The 18,124-nt window shown below is 29.9% G+C and overlaps 1 protein-coding gene across 1 annotated transcript; it reads right to left on the bottom strand.

Annotated features, from left to right (window-relative positions):
• Positions 1-5,762: 5,762 nt before the first annotated feature.
• Positions 5,763-7,055, bottom strand: LOC133674126 (ethylene-responsive transcription factor ERF043-like). Its single transcript, XM_062095113.1, has one exon. The coding sequence runs from the start codon at positions 6,888-6,890 to the stop codon at positions 6,018-6,020; it is 873 nt and encodes a 290-aa protein (XP_061951097.1). The 5' UTR covers positions 6,891-7,055; the 3' UTR covers positions 5,763-6,017.
• Between the last annotated feature and the right edge of the window lie 11,069 nt (positions 7,056-18,124).

Raw genomic sequence — 18,124 nt, 5'->3', positions numbered from 1 at the left:
TTTTGAAAAAACAAACTCATTAACATTAAAATTAATATTTTTGATGTCGAAATATGATCATGATCATTCAAAATCTTTTTCTCTTTTTAATATTATTTAGTGATTTTCTCTTTTCTTTCTTAACATTCAGGAATTGAGATGTAAGAAAAAATAAAATTTAAAACCGAGCAGTAAAATACTAAAACAACAAAATTGAAACTTGAGAGATCACAGCGGAGTTTTTCAAGTCAAAATTAATATGGGATTTATTTTGTTTTTTTTATTTAAGTTTATTTCTTGTTATTTTAATTTCTTTTTAACCACATCCCAAGATTTTATTTTGCAAAATTTCACATATGCAAGAGTACACAGAACGATATGCAAGGATTTCGACACATAAAACCATGCTAGTATAAGTTAAAAGGATGAGACTGCACTGCAATGAATAATGGATCTAGGGCTAGAGAAACAATCCACGGTGCACAATCTTCCCCCATAATAGTGTAATGAATTGTGGGTGTGGAGAAATAGGACACACCACGTTAGTTCTTTTTCCATGTCCTCCAGTTCATTTTGTGAGTGTACTGTAATATTTATAATTACCATAGTGTGCGGGGGCGTGTTTTCACTCAATAAAACATGTATATATATATATATATATATATATATATATATATATACATATTGCCCGGAACTTTCAACAAGCTTTCCAGAAATGGTTTGACAGGCCAACCAGATCTCCGGAAATGGCTCAACAAAAATGATGTCATGGTAGTTTGAAATGAAGATGGCAGCTCCTTTTTGCACAAGAAGCTACCATGAAGGTAACAAATTACTAACCTGTGTTAGGAAATGGTTCAGTTCCATTCATCAACATTTGGAACTGAAAAAGAAACATAATTCACCCACCAGATGAACCGATAACTGCTCAATTATTGGCGATTGTTACGTCTTGTCCAAAGCTATATCTACTTCTTGTTCCATTTCCCCTTCTTGTAAGGAATCCCTCTGATTCTTGCCCAGGATTATTGCCAACAGTTCCAGCTCCATTTGAAGTTGAATTTATGTTTTTCAAGCGTTTATTTGGTTTTAAAATATATTAAATTAATATTTTTTATTGTTTAAATTTTAAATAATAATCTCAATCCAATAACTTAAGTTATTAGGTGAAATCCCACTATATAATTTTTATTATTTTTTAACCTGAAATATCATGAAATATGGAAGAAAAAACTTTTAATATATTTTTGAAAACACGCAAGAACAAGCAAATGGTTTTTTAAGACATTAGAACCCGACCTGATTATAAACTCCATATACATAAGCAGAGAGAGTTCAACGATTATGAATTTGGAAAGTGTCTTCAGTGAAGTGCTAGATTCGAGCCTGAGTTTATTTATGTCAAGAAAGAGGGGCTGCCGCCTCTGCCTTTATTTCCCAAGCCTCCAAATTAATACTTTTCGATAAATAAATAAATAAATAAATAAAAGTTCATAAAATGCCTTGATTTGCCATGGAAAATGTCCGTAAACAAATCAAATGTATAGTGCCGTAATTATTTAAATTTTTTTCGCAAGCCTTTAAGGTCAGAAACAGTGCTCGTTATAAGAACATCAATGGAGGCCTCCCACACAGTGACGAATGAAATACTGACAACCGCGACGACTCTTAAGATTCTATTATTGTAGAAGATTTCCAGTTATACATGGTCGGTCGAGCTGAAATCCACGATTTCTCATTAAATTAAATGGATAAAATAATTGATGAAAATTGAAACATACACGCAGAGAATTTTAAGCGTAAATGATCCACGTAACAAGGACACCATGACCCATACAAATATGGTGGTTGGAAGGCAATTGTCACAGGAATCCCATCTAACAAACAATAGAATAGACTTGTATTATCAAGTGGGAAAAAAAAATATCTAATTGGTTCAGAAAATTATTTTCTCTGATTCTTTTTCTTGGGGTAAGAAGCATGTGTAGCTGGAGAATTTATTTGTTTTTTTTTTTTAGCCTAAAGTATATATAATCTGTCACATCTAGTGCCAATAATACAATATGCCATGGCCAAATTGGGAAAACTACAATTCAGTGTGGGTCACTATTAATACTGAGCCAAGTGACCTCTTCCTCCGTTCCTCATACACTGATGTACATGATGTTCGAAAGAAAAAAGAGAAGAAGAAGAAAAAGGACTCTTTATACTATACTATACTATACTATATTATATTAATGTCATACTATACTACAAAACTTGGGAATGTGAGGTTGTGAACAGTTTTTAATTCAACCATTTTTTTTTCTATTCCCCTCCTCTTTTTTCTTTTGATGTTGCCCTTTTATTTTTTTTAAATTCATCCTCCTGTGATTTAAAATCTAATATTTATTTTTTAAAAATTACATGCTTTCAAAAAATATCTTGGTATTAAATTAATGTTTGCTTTTGTAAAATTTGCTTTTTTTATTTTATTAGTTAAGAAATTGAAATAACATGATTGGATTTAACATTGAAACAAAAAAAAAACTTTTTTTATTTTTATTTTAGATTCATGGGGTGTGAAAAAACTATTATTTCGTATCTAAAATCTTTATTTTTTTATTTTTAAACATATTTTTTTAAAGTTTCATGTTTCAATACTAAATTTTATTTGTTTTACATTTTAATTCCTAAGATATAAGAGGAAACAAGATCATTAAAAATAGAAAAGAAGAGAGAGTGGTCGATCAACAATATTTTAGCTATAAAAAAACTAATCTTAATATCAATTGATTTGTCTTGAAAAGAATGGTTTAACTGAAATGGTGTTTCCTTGTGAATATGTCATAAAACTTAGATTAGAATTTGTAATTTTTTATTATTATTATTTAGTTGCATTTGGTTTTGTAGAGTTATTTTAGGCTTTTTTCTGGTTTCAAATGGATTTGTTGAAATTACTAGAATATTTTTTGGATGTTTTTAAATGAAAAATAAATTAAAATTAAGTTTTTGGAATTAGAAACCATAAATTTCCAACCATCTTAAAAAAAATAACCAGAAAAAAACACATCATCTATCCAAAACAGATGATTTTTCATTTGCTATATATTAAAAAAAGCTAGGAGGCATATAGCACATCATTCATTCGTTGAGGGGAAAAAAAAAAACTAAGGTGTATGGGCCTATCCTTTGAGACCCGCACGCTCCTGGTTTTTCATTGGTATCCCTTTATTTTTTTTCTTTTTTCTTTTTAATTTTTGAATCAATTTATTTAAATAATATATAAGCAATTGTTCAATTACACTATTATTTTTAATAAGATTAGGCCTTTTAAGAAGATATTATCAATTGCTTTATAGATAATTATTTATTATCCTACAATAAAGAATTTTAAAAATGATTTGAGAATAAGATATTTATTTTTTTATATAATTTTCTCAAATAAGTTTTTTTCTAATTTTTTAGTTGAAATTTATTTTCAAGGTAAGAATAAGTTTTTACTTAAAAAATAACTTTTCTCTTTGAAACAAAAAAAAACGTTAATAAGAAAATTAGATTTTTGATTAAGAATATATTATTTTCCTTTTTAGTTTAAATCATCATAGTTTTGGTAAATATTTTCCTTTTCTATTGTTGTTATTTTTTATTAAATGAACTGTTCTTTTGTCAAAAATAAATATGAATCATAAAATATAATTTAAAAAACAAATATTTTTCTTCATAATTTTAAGCATCAAGCATCAAGCATCAAGCATCAGTGCTAGTATATTATTTGTCTTCCTACCATACCAAATCATTTAATCTCTTGTATTAACCAAATGGTATTTCATGTTTTTTTTTATTTTTTTATTTTTTTTGCTACCATTGGGTATTGTATTGAAGAACTTAGGCTAATATATTGTCTTCCTACCATACCAAATCATTTAAGACTGAATTAAGAAAATTTTTATGAAATATTATTAATTGGTATTTCATGTTCATACCTCTATATCTCGACAAAGGGTTTTATTTATATCCAACGGTAAAAGTTTTTCAACGATAAATATTGTTTAAATTAAAGAATTCATCATCATAAATAAAATCATTAACATGAAATTTCTAAAATCACATTCATTTAAGGGGTTGTTTTATTTTTTTTAAAATATTTGCTAAAATGTAGCTATTGCATTTCCTAACTTGATACATGCATTCATTAAAATTAGAATTTTATTATTGCTGTGCTTTGATGAAGAAACTCATTGACTTTCGCTCAAATCCCAATACATGAATTTGTTATCAGTTTTAAAATTGCTTTTTTCCCCAAATAAATAGAAATATTTAGCATTTCTTTTCAAGTACAAGAGTTTTAAAGTTGTTTGGAAAAAATTAAATTCTCCAGGATAAAATTAATAAATTTAATTTAAATTTTTTTTTAAAGAAAACTAAATTTAATAAAGACCGGAAAAGAAAAATTGAGACAACCCTTGTTATTTTAAAAAGAAAAATAAATCTCATAGAAAGTGAATAAAAAGAATGTTGGAGGATGAAATTGTAAAAAAAAAAAACTTAGAAAAAAGAAAAAATCAAGCAAGCTCGATTGAACCTTGTAAACTTGATTTAAACTCTTAAACTTGCAATCTGTTAAATTCTTAACCTAGGCTCAACCCAGAATCTCAACACCTAAAGAATCAAATGTTAGAGTATCAAGTCAATTAATTTAATTTAATTTAATTTTAAAACATAATCCTTTTTAAAAAACTAAATTTAACGAAGACAAAAAAAAAAACAAGACAATTTGTGTTATTTTAAAAACAATTAAAAAACCACATAGAAAGTGAATAAAAAAATACAAAAAATATTGGAGGATGAAAAAAAAAAAGTAAAAGAAAACCAACAAAGCTCATTTTAACTTCTTAAAACAAGGTTGATCTCTTAAACTTGTTACCGTTAAATTCTAAACTCAGACTCAACTAAGAAGTTAAACATCTAACCAATTAAATGTTATGGAATAAAATAATAATAAAAAATCAATCTAAAAAAACATTGCAAGGTAAAAAAATTATCAATGATAATAAAAATATATTAGATTTGATAGGAAAAAAAACTCAAGAAGATGAAATTGTAAAACAAAAAATTTCAAAAATCATCTAAAATAAAACAAGTAATAATTAAAAAAATATAAATTAAATCGTACAGATAAAAAAAATTATTAGAGATGAAATTGAAAAAATCCTCAACTTTATAAATTGTTGTAAATAAAAAATTTGTAATGAAGAGATTAGGAATGAAATTTTAAAGATAATAAATTTCAGGGGCTAAATTGATTTTTAAAAAAATTAGCATGAAAATTATATATATAAAAGTCTACATCCGCCAAACTAGTACCAGTTAAGCCACACACGACTTGTACGTGGATTGAACGGTGAGACGTTTCGGCGCACGCGCTGTCATAACCCAGCTGACATTGTTCAGGCGCTTCCCATTTTGTTTATTTTGCCTATTTATGAAATTCCTTTGGGAGAAACCTCCAAAACAAAGCTAAATAGTTTTGCGTGGAAAATGAAGAATGAAAACTGAGTTCTTTTTAGGTTTTGTCTTTTAGCTCTTTGTTATAATTAGGTTCAAAAAGTATGGCCACCAAGACAGAGAAAGAGACTTTAACAGTTTATATTTCGGTGTTAACATGCAAAGGGAAGCTGTTTTGACCACTCAACGCAGCTAGCTGCAAATTTCAGGATTGAAGGGACTTGTATCAGTATCATCCACAGATGACAGATAATAACGCAAGCAAGTGAGGATTCTCAGTGACACACTCATCCCTGTTGAAGTGGGAACAATCAGTTTATAGTTTATTAGTATTTTAAATCAGAAAAAAACAGAGTTCCTCCATTATTGAAACAAAAACACAAGTCCAAGGAGTAATACGTAGTTAAATTAACTCGAACACAACCTAACTTGATTAGCAAAGATAAGTATTTTGGCTGGGGGGAGCTGCGGGAGGGCTTTCACCACAATATCGAACTCTCCAAAAAGAAACAGAAGAAAAAAGCAGGGGTAATTTCACTAGTGTACACTAATTAATGCTCCCACAATGAAGTCTCAAAAGCTCCAGGAGTCGTAATCACATTACTTTCTGGAATTATTGACAAATACTGATCGCTAAAATACCCAGTACCCTCAGCACCGTAGTCTTCACAATACCAGGACTGGTTAATATTGTACGGCCACGAGTCACCAAACAAAACAAACTCAGGAAATTCCTCGAGATTTGTTTCCAGACTCGGCAACTCAACTATCTCGCTTAGTTCTTCAGGAGTCGCCACGTCACTTGGTGATGATGTCACCTCTGCTGTTGACGATGAGGACGGGGAGGAGGAGGAGGACTGTGTCACTAGCGAGGATGATGACCGGCTATTATTACTCGCCGTAGAGTCGTTGCTGTTACTGTTATTTTCATCGTCGCAGACTTTGGTGGGAGCCGAAGGGACAATGTTGAAGTCCATAGACGCGGCTTTTGCGGCGGCAGCTTGGACATCACGTGGAGAGTTAGAAGCGGGTCGTGGCAGAGACCCGGCAAGTTTGGGGAAATTGAGGATGGCTGAGTCGCCTTTAATGCTCAAGGCTGCCACGTCATGGGCACGTGCTGCCATCTCTGGGGTGGAAAAGGTGCCTAGCCAGATCCGATTCTTCTTTCTGGGCTCCCGGATCTCCGACACCCATTTTCCCCATGTCCGCATTCGGACCCCCCTGAATACCGGGTGCTTGCTGTTGCTGCTGGTGCTTTCTCTTGGCCGCTTTGGTTTTCTTGGGTTTTCTTCCGGGTCGGGTTTAGACACCGGGTTTGGTGATAATCCCGATGAAGATGGGGAAGACAGGGCTTGCAAGGAGGAGGAGTAAATGCTTGAGGAGTCTGTCTCGGAGTTGGAGTTTGATACCGGCGAAACAGTCATGTTTTCGGTGATCAAGTCACTCAATGTGCTTGTGGTTTTCTTTTGTTAAGAACAAGCTCTTAAGCACCTAACTAGCAGGGAGTGATTTTTTATGTTCAGAAGGGATTGCACAACGAAAGGGTGGTTTCTCTTTATATAGAGGAAGGATGGTGTTGTTACTGTTGTAGAGGAGAGAGAGTGATGCCGTGTGCAGTATATATATAAAAAAAACAAATTAAGGTTTTTTATACTCTAAAATTATATATACAAAAAGAAAAAATCCAATTTATTCTGAATGTTAAAACTTTTTAACTATCTCGAAAAATAACATCAAAATTATTTAAATAGTTGACCAACCTGGCCATTAAATATTAAATTAAGTAATGATAGTTATGATGGTGATTGGAGGTTTATATAATCGTTAATTTTAAGATTTGTGAAATTAGTTTAGGTACGCGCAAGCTAACCCGAACACCCACGTTAATCTAAAAAACAAAAAGAAGTAATGAATATTTACATGGTCGTTAATTTCAGGATTTTAAAGAATTAATTAAGATGCATGTAAACTAACATGAACACTCACGATAAAAAAATCTTTAAAAAATAAATAAGAAATATGAAAAAAAACAAAAAAAAAACAAAGAAAATTCTAAAATAAAAAAGTTTCGAATCCAATTTAGGTATAAAGACAAACTGAGCAAGTATTAACTTACCAGATTTATTACAAACTAGATCTATATAACATGTTCTTAAAAATCTCATTCTATTCAACAATCAAATTAAAAACCATGCTAGCTTCTCTTCATAGTTCATATCAGTTGTTACACTTTCGGCATAAAATAGAAATAGGAAGAATCTGAGGGCTTGGAAGAGAAATGGAAGGGGTACGGGACAGGTTCACAAACAGCGAGGGGTAACGTGGAGAGGCTACAAGGCGAGGGACCCCACAAAGTGACATTTTCTCTTATATCTAATGTCTTGTCCTAAACCAGAAAGCGGTAACATCCGCCTCAGGTGAGCTTGGACCGCAGGTTGGTAAGAACAGCACAGGTTTATCGTTGTTAAAGACTTAAATCCATCTATTTAAATACAAAATCAGTATCTTGCAGCTACATGAAACGAGAGGACTTATTTTACTCATAATCCTAACATATGTGATTGTGAGTCAGAGTTTTTATATATATATATATATATATATATATATATATATATTGACATTCCACCCTTTTCATACATTTGAATTTCTATTTCTATTTTTTATATAAATAAAAGAATTTTTTCTTTGTTTTTTTCCTTATCTCCAACGCATGCAAACTCTTAAGGAAGGGAGAGAGGAGGATGGGAATGGCAGAGGAGTGGTGGTGGGAGGGGGAGGAGGCGACCCCTAGAGGGTGTGGCAAGGAGAGGGATCACAACGGACAGCTGGCATACCCGTTCTGTGGAACTAAGAATTTTCCGTTACAAAAAATGGGCTATCTAGGCTCCACTGTAGTTAATACAATTTGCTTTTATTTCACCTATAATCGTAATTATTACTGCTGCTGCTGGTCCTCTGTTTCTTCTACGGAGCAACATTTACATGCTGCCTAGTATTTGAGAACCTTACACCAGCTTTCCTTTCCTGCGTATGCGTATTAATTTTTGTCAGTTCAGGCTCTCCTTGGCTTTGTCCCACCCAACATAAAAAGATCTTCGAAATACAATATATATATATATATATATATATATATATATATATATATATATATGTCTTTAAAAAGAATAAGAATTATAAAATATTAATTAGTTTCAAATATGAAATATCAAAGTCAGAGTTGATTATGTTTTAAAAAAATAAAAATCATAATTACTGTATTATTTATCAAAAAAAATTACCTTATCTATATGTTTGTTTTAAATTTATTTCACACATGACATTAGCTATCCAAATTATTTTTGTGTTTATTCACAAGTTATTTATTATTAATGAAAGTTCGTCTAGTTGAAGTCGGGCCCTGAATAAAAAATCTCACAGCTCAATGATTTTTTAATTTCTCTTATTTATTTATATTTCTTGACCTTTTTTTTTATTTTTTTATTTACAAAACATAAGTTAAGAAGAATACTAAACTCAATCTATGTTGGTCGCTACTCTGATAAGACTTGTTGACTTATTATTGATCTCGTTTTTGCTTAAAAGCATTACACTAGACCTGCAATGGTCCCTAAAACTAAGAGACATGTCGATTTAACGTTAAAATCCAAGTTTAATGAAGACATGATGTTAACTTGATGAAAACTCATCAACTTATTATTAAACTCATTTTAAGGTTAAAAACAACGTGTTAAGCTTACGTCGGTTTCTAAAAACCAGGAGACACATTGACCTAACTATTAAAAAATTCACCTGATGTAATTTGTTCATTTCCTCTATTGAAGCATATAACTTTATATCACGAGTTCGTAACTTTTGAACCTTCTCTGCATCATATATATATATATATATATATATATATATATATATATGCTTTATATCACGAGTTCGTAACTTTTGAACCTTCTCTGCATCATATATATATATATATATATATATATATATATATATATATATATATATATATATATATATATATATATATATATATATACATGCAAGGCAATGATGGTTTAGAAAAAACTAAAGGGTTTCTCATTTTTTTTTATATTATTATTATGGTTATCAAAGGATATATTGTCTCTTTCTATTTAGATGATATGTTCTGGATCATGATCGCCAACTTAAGCATTTTTTTATCAGATCTATCATTCCACTCTCTAATATGGTGGAATGAGATGTCGAATGTTTCTTTTGCCTATGTGTTTATGTGTTTCAAAAACACTTTTGAAAAAAAATAAAATTTTTTTATTTTTTTCTTCGCTTCAAATCAATATTTTTTTGTGTTATTTTCATATCATTTTAATGTGTTGATATTAAAAATAATTTTTAAGAAATTAAAAAACATATTATTTTAATGCATTTTCGAACAAAAAACACTTTGAAAAGCAACCATTACCACACTCTCAAACATCCTTAAAAACATCAAGTTATCAATATGCAATTCAATTTTCATTAAAGAAATGCGACATATACATTTAGAAGGGAGATTTTTTATAAATCCATGCAAGCTTGCTATAAAGTTATCTTAGTAAGGATTATTAGCTTATCAACCATATTATTAAGAGATCATTTAATCTGTGATTGAGAGGATTTATTAGTAGCTTTTAAGAACAAGCAAGAAAAATAGATAGTTATGATAAAAGAAACAAGAACAAGGTACACATAAAGAGATATTCAGACCAAATTTTCAATTCTATTATTTTAGATGAATTTATGCATAAGACTTCTTTACAACATCATATTTTACAGGTTTGGGAAGATCACACCCATCCATATTAGGCAAAATGAGTGCTCCGAATGAAAAAAAACTTTCTTGATCATATAAGGGCCTTCATAGTTGGGTGTTCATTTGTTTCTATCTTCCTTTAGTATTGGAAGAGTCTTTTGAGCACCAAGTCACATTCTCTTAATTCTCTAAGGCGAGTTTTCTTATCATATGTCTTAATTGTCCTATTTTGATATAAAAGACTATGATTAAAGAAGATTAACCTTTTCTCACAAATTATATTTAGTTGCTCATTATATAACTTGGCTCATTCTTAGTCTTTTAACTCTATTTCCATCAACACTCTCAAATAAGTGATTTTGATCTATATTGGTATCACGACTTCCATTCCACAAACCAATTAATATAGATTTATACTTATAGATGTCTTTATTGTCATGCAATAAGCATAAAAGGGTATATAAAAGCATTTCATGCTAGTCTATATAAGTAACGACTATCTTCTATGTGATTTTCTTGAAACTCTTGTTAGTTGCCTCTAAAACACTATTCATTTTTTTCCTGTATCAGAAGGTGTTTAAATGGTTAATCTTCCACCTCTTACAGAGTTCAACCATAATCTTTCCATTAAAGTTTTGAGCATAATTTGTTATCAGCATTTCTAGTGAATCATGCTGACATATTAGGTATTACTTAATAAATCATCAAAATAGTTTTTAGGTTATATAAGTATAATAAAATGCTTCTACTCATTTGGTAAAGTTATTGATCGCTACTAGAATGAAGCAATGTCTATTTGCTTGCCTTATTATTGATTGGATTGATATCATCTAGTCTTCATATAGAAAATAGCCAAGGATATAACCATATAGAAAAAAAGAGATAATAGTGGTACACTTGATATTTATAACACTTCCTGATATATTCAATGCAATTATTTTCTATAGTCATCCAAAAGTACCATGATTGCTATATTTGTTTGGTCATCAAATGCCTATTAGCATGTGTGTAACATAAATTTCTTTGTGGGCTTCTTGTATAGCTTTCTTAGCTTTTGTTGAGTTTTGACATTATAGTAGAGTACCAAAATTATTTTCCATTAGCATGTGTGTATAATCCATTGACATTATTTTTAAAGGTTTCCCATCCATTTTGGAAGCCTTTGGTGACTATTTTGGCATTTGATAAACTATTTAACATTATAATACCATAGTCTTTCATCTACTTCCCTTGTGAATAAGAAACAATCAACTTCTAATTTTAATTCAAATAGGTTATGCTTTGATCCCACAGTCGATTTTAGCCATGAAAATTAAAATTGCTAGAGCATCTGCAAACCGATTCTTATTTTGGTTTAGGTGTGTGAATTCGATCTTATCGAACTTACCTGCGAGCTTAGTGAGGTATTTCTAATAAGGTCTTAATTTATAATTTGTAGTCTTCCACTCCCTTTTTACTTGATGAATTATCAACATTAAATCACTATATATGTTAACTTCCTTGACTTGCATTTCCAGAACAACCTCTAAACCATGGATACAAGCCTTATACTTTGTCATATTGTTGGTACATTCAAATTATAGCTTAATAGAGATGTGGTATTGTATCTCATTTTGAAAAATTATCACTGTCCCAACATCATTCATTAAGACATTCAAAGAATTTATAATACACCATTCATCCTTTGTATCATTCATTTTTATTTCTGTTATCATGATATCCTCGTTTGGTAAATTGAAGTTTAGAGGCTCATAGTCATTAATGACATTGTCTACTAGAGGCTCACAATACATAGTTCACCATTCATCTTGGTATCATTTGTTTTTGGTTCTATCACCATGATATCCTTGTCTAGGAAATCAGAGTTTAGAGGCTCATAGTCGTTAATCACGCCACTTTCCATTGCCTTTCTCATCATATAAATGATATTATATTCAACGAACAACACTTTTCATTTCGTTATTCAACTTGATAGGTAAGGCTTCTAAAAAAATATACTTGAGAGGGTTTATATTTGATATTAGCCATAATATGTATTAAAAAAGCCATTATGCACTCCATACTAGACTGTAATATAGCTTTATTAGCCATAATATGTATTAAAAAAGCCATTATGCACTCCATACTAGACTGTAATATAGCTTTTCTAATGTATTGCAATGAGACTTATATTTAGTAAACTTCTTGATAAGGTAGAAAATGACTTGTTCCTTTCTTGTAAAACCATCATACTGACCTAATACACAATCAATGACAACTTTAGTGATTGTTAGATACAAGATTAGAGACCTTTCTGATACAGATGAGACGAATAAATGTGGCTTCTGTAGATAATGTTTGATCTTTTTAAAAGCTTTCTAACAATATTGATCCTATTTTTCTAAATTTTTCTTTCAGATGAGATGATAGATAGGCTTATATATGGTAGATAATTGAGAGAAAAATTGAGTTATGTAATTTAGGTGTTCTTAGAGACTTTAGACTTCCCTCTTAGTGCTTTGTGCTGGCATTGCTTGAATGACTTTAATATTATCCAGATCAACCTCAATACCATCATTGTTTATAACAAAACTAAGTAACTTTTCAGATCTAATATTAAAAGTATATTTTACAGGATTCAATCTCAACTCATACTTTCAATCAAATTTCTTAAGATTTTGACATGGTCCTCTTTTTGTTTGGATGTGGTGATCATATCATCCATATATACCTTAATTTCTTTGTGTACTATATTATGGAATAATGTAACCATTTCTTGTTTATAAGTTGCTCTAATATTTTTTTTAATCCAAACAACTTGACTTTATAGCAATATATAACCTATTGTGTGACAAAACTTATCTTTTCTTTGTCTTTCTAAACTTTTCTAATATGATTATACCCTGAAAACCCATCATTAAAAGAATAAATGACATCTTTTTACAATATTATTGACCAAGATATCTATGTGAGGTGGTGAGAAATCATATTTTATATTAACTTTATTGAGATCCCTAAAATCATTATTCATTTAGTTTCTTCCATCCTTATTTTCTACTTTATAATATTAGATATCCAGGATAGGTATTATATCACTTCAAGGAATCCAACTTCAAACTATTTTAAACCTCTATTTTGATCTTTATTAAGATATCAAGTCTCATCCTTTTTAATTTTGCTTTATTGGTTTATATCCTTATATCAATGAGATTTTGTGCGCTATAATATCTGTGTCTAGACCAAACATGTCAGCATAAGACCAGATGAATACATTAGTATATTATTTTAACAACTTAATCAAATTTCTTTTTTCTCCTATTAAAATCAGAGTTCCAACCTTTAATTCTTTTATATTATCATTTGTACCTATATTGACATGTTCTAACTTTTCTTGATTTGGTTTTATAGCATACTCTAATTGTTCCACTAACCTAGTTTCACCATTCTCTCATTTCTCTTGATCCATTACAATTAAAGTTTCATCTAAATTAGACCAAATATGCTCAATGTAATGATTTTGGAATTGATCGCTTTTAGGATTCTTGAAAGGAAAAAGTATGGGGATAAGTAAATGATAAATAAAAATAAATAAATGAAAAATATGAATAAATTGCCCAAAAATGCATAATTTTATTTTTGGATAAAAACTGCAAGATCTCTTAATATGAAAATAAACTAAGCTCAACACAAAATAGATTTCTTTTCCAATATCCTAAACTACGATTATTAAAAAAATAAGGATAACATAATAGCAAAATTACTTAGATTTGAAAATGATATGAATTTCTCATACCTTCTAATTATCAAGTTCTTCCCTCTCAGCACACATTTTAACCAATTATTCGATGGATGACACCTTTTTATAAGGTGCTAATGGTCAACTAGAGTAAGATCATAACTTGAGAACCAAATGACCTCGACATAAGATAGATGACATAGTCTTTAGTCTATTTCTCATCTAGGTTATGGATGGCGAGATTTGTAAACACCTTATTCAGGTTTCTCATTTCATTATTACCTTATATTACACAGGCTGGATGAGAAAATATGTTACAAATAGGTGAAATATCATTTTTTTTCATAATTAGGATCGTACCTCTCGATTCAGGACATTCTTTTCTCATATTTCCTTTCCACCACCTTTAAGTAAATGATTAGTACTTAAAAGTGTATTTTTATCAAGGTTTTATATCATCATTTTGCACTTGAAGTATCAATAACTCCTTAAGTAGAGCATGTTTTATAATAACAAGTCTGATAATATAAGACACTTTTAATTTATGGTAAATATTTATTTTAAATGCAAGTGTATCACATAAATCAAAGGATTGATTGATGAGTTTAACTACTGAAATTAAGAAGACAAAGAGATGGCTAAGTTTAGAAAAGAGATGTTGGTTAAGTCCAAACTGGAACATCATTCGGTTATTGGATCATAACTGGAGTTGTAGAACTTGAATTTAGGTCTAGTTTATATGTATGGAAAGTTAAGACATAGGCCTAAAACTTTCATGAAGCGTCCAAGATTTAAAAGTGCCATTTTCTAGTTCAAATGGTGGCAATAACGGAGAAGTCGGAATCTATCCTGCAGCCCAGTTATTGTTCAGTGTTCAACATATATCTCGAGTTCTAGAAGTCCAAATGCGTCAATTATTGTTTTGTTGGAAAGCTAAGACAATTTTCCAAAACTTTTTTGAAGACTATCTGTTCAAATTATGATGTTAGCAATGATGTTTTCTGTAGACAAGAAGATAAGGATTGTCACCAAGTTAAGATGTGGCCACCCACTCAACAGTTAGTCATCAAATCAATAGTTCTGAATTTTAACCTATAAAAGGAAGCATTTGCCATGAATTTAGGCATCTTGCTTTTCAGATTAAGATCTTGCTCTTGCTCTTTTTCTTTGTATTTTATAATGTTCAAGTTTTATTTCATGTTATATTAATCTCTTGTTTATGTTTTTCATTTCCTTTCCTTTACTTAGTTAATGTATATCATTATTATGTTTTTATTTTGTTTATTCATGTTTCTCATCTTCATTATGTTTAGCTAAGTTTATTTTGTCAATGTGAAAAAGGTACATTAATGGTGTAAGAATAAGTATAGTATAAACTCAACATGGACTTTAATGTTTGATACTAACATGTTTTGTATTTGTTATCTTACTTACTCTTAATATCTTGCTTGTTAAATGGTTATTCTAGATTTGTGTTGTACAACCCTTGGTACAACAAATACTTGATCCTTTCATAACTAATTGTATGGTATAACTAACATCTATGTTATGAAAAGAATTTGATTTGTTGTTAACATAAGTTATCACTATGAATACCTGACCACATTTACAAGTATTGGCATTCCTCAAATAAAATAATTAATATAATCATGTTAATAATTTATAATCCAATTGGAACCTCCTTTGTGTGTGGTTTCCAGTTGAGTAATAAAAATAGTTTATACTATGCTTATTTGAAATACCGTTAGTGAATCCTTTAACTTTGACAATTGTTTTATTCTTGTTTAATCCTCACATTAATCTCACATTTCAAAGTCCTTTTAAATTCTTTTTTTATTATATATATTATTTGTAATTTATATAATTGATCTCCCTATGATTCGACCCTAGTGTTGCCGGGTTATTTATTACTTCGACATTTCTGCACTTGGGATAAGACATCAATCTTTTGATCGTGTCTATAAACCTTTTTTACTTGGCTTAAAACCTAAGCCAAAATGTTGATTGATATATTTTTTTTAACTTCATATAGTTGATTCACTATAGTGACCCTTTGTTCAAATCATATCTTAGTGGCAACCAGTACTCTATCATATATTTAACGACCATTTTTATAGTGTATATAATTTTTGGATTCTTCAACACTGTATTCTTAAGCACCAACTCTGCATTCACAATCTTAAAGGCATAAAGGTCTCAATCTCGAATTCCCTCAACTTTTCTATATAAAACATTAACATATTATTTATCAGATACAATATCTATTTTATTTTTGCAGTTACTAACCCTTTATTGACCATATGTTTGAGTTTTTTATAGTCCACATTAATGTCACCGATCATTTGTCTTAGTGAACCATCATAAACCTTTGCTATCATATTGCTTGGAAGCATATATGATACAACATCTAGTAAACGATTTAAAATGTGCCTTAAAAGCATATTAAGAGATAAGCCATTATATATCAAAACTTTGGCTTTGATGTAATCTTTACATTTATCCGTGATGTGCAATGACTTGTTATGTCCAATATCTTCTAGGACTAATTCATCTTTAGAGAAATATAGGTAGTTGATGGCCTAGATTCTTCCCACTAGATGTTATCTATAATCAAAAGTGATATCTTGAGGAACATATGCTTCATTTAAAACCTTCTGAAGTGTCTTTTGATGTGGTTATGAACTCAACATAACATAAATTAGGGATATCCAAGCTAGGATTTTTTTAATTGATCAACCATACTTTAGTTACCATGTTTCATTATTTAAAAAACTTAGTGGCTTCTTCATCATATATTGGTTTTTTGACTTTGTTATCATTGGCAAGCTTTTTTACTACCTTTTATGTAATTTTTTTTTTCAACTCTTTAGAGTAAAACACCTTCCACTTTTTGGCAAATCCCTAACCTCAGTCTACATGATAGAGTGTGACTCTTTATTATAAGAGGTGTATCTGTAATTATAAGGTAAAACATAAAGTTACAAATAATCTTATAGGTTATAATAGACATAATCATTATTAGAGTTTCATTATTTATTACTTAGTACCTACATACCTTTATTTTGTCAATATTTACTCTTCAAAAAGAAATCATTCCCTCCTCATTCTCAATATTATTGATCTCAACTGGTAGCATATCTAGGATTATTATTGTCTTAATTTCTTGATGAAACTCATCATAATTATTAGCACCATGCCTTAACTTATTATGGAATTTACAATACTCATTGGGATTTTTAATAGCCTATGTTTTGAAGGTGTCCTACGATAATTTTCCTTGGATAACATAACAAAAAAATTTCTCATTGTTATCTTCAACAATGACCTCTTTCATGTCAAACCTAGAGCCATTGAAAATCATCTTTACACTGCATTGCATTATAGCAATATGGTTTAGCAAGGGATTTGTGTTCATAATTAGGGTATTTTGACTCATTAAATGTTACTCGACCCCATTTGATAAGGTGAAGGAGTTTATCTTTAGAGGGATTTTAATGATTAATGTTATGCTTAATAGCACCAGCATTCTATTCCAATTTATGGTTGGGTTTTTACTAATGAGGGTAAGGTGGTTGGAATGATCTTTTTGGGGGTGAGAGTGATTGTTTAATGCTAGCGAGTATTTTGAAATTTTTTCCTAAAGGTAGCAAATGAGGTGGTAATGTTTCCTAGATTTTTTAGGTATTTCTAGAAGACTAGTTGTCAAGGCTAACCTAGGCATTTGATGTTGATTGGTTTAAAAATGACTGATTTAATGGGAAATCTTTTGGTTGGTAAGTAGGGAATTGTGAAGATGAGCTTATATTTAAGTATTCATTGAATGGTGTCAAAATGAATACTTAAATATTGAAACTACTGGTATCGACTTGCTTATTAGACATTTATTGATTATTATAATGACATCTGGGTTAAAAATGATTGGTTTTCACCTAGTGCACTTTGTTGTCCTTTCTCTTGCCGATAAACCTTTATTTTTGTTGGTTAGCATCACAAGTGTCTGAGATTTTTTCCTATTCTTACTGCTTGATTAATTCTTTCAGCTATAACAAGAATAACTATAAAAGTTTCTCCAAATTGCCAACTAGATATTCAAATCATTAAGCTGTGAATGTATTCGAGAATAGCGTGATCATTTTTTTTATTGGAGAAGGATGGATTTGTGGAGTCACTTTACACCA

The sequence above is a fragment of the Populus nigra genome, chromosome 15 (assembly GCF_951802175.1).
Source record: "Populus nigra chromosome 15, ddPopNigr1.1, whole genome shotgun sequence".
In the NCBI taxonomy this organism is placed as follows: Eukaryota; Viridiplantae; Streptophyta; class Magnoliopsida; order Malpighiales; family Salicaceae; genus Populus; species Populus nigra.
Note: the sequence above shows the minus strand (reverse complement) of the source record. Positions and strands in the feature narration are given on the sequence as shown.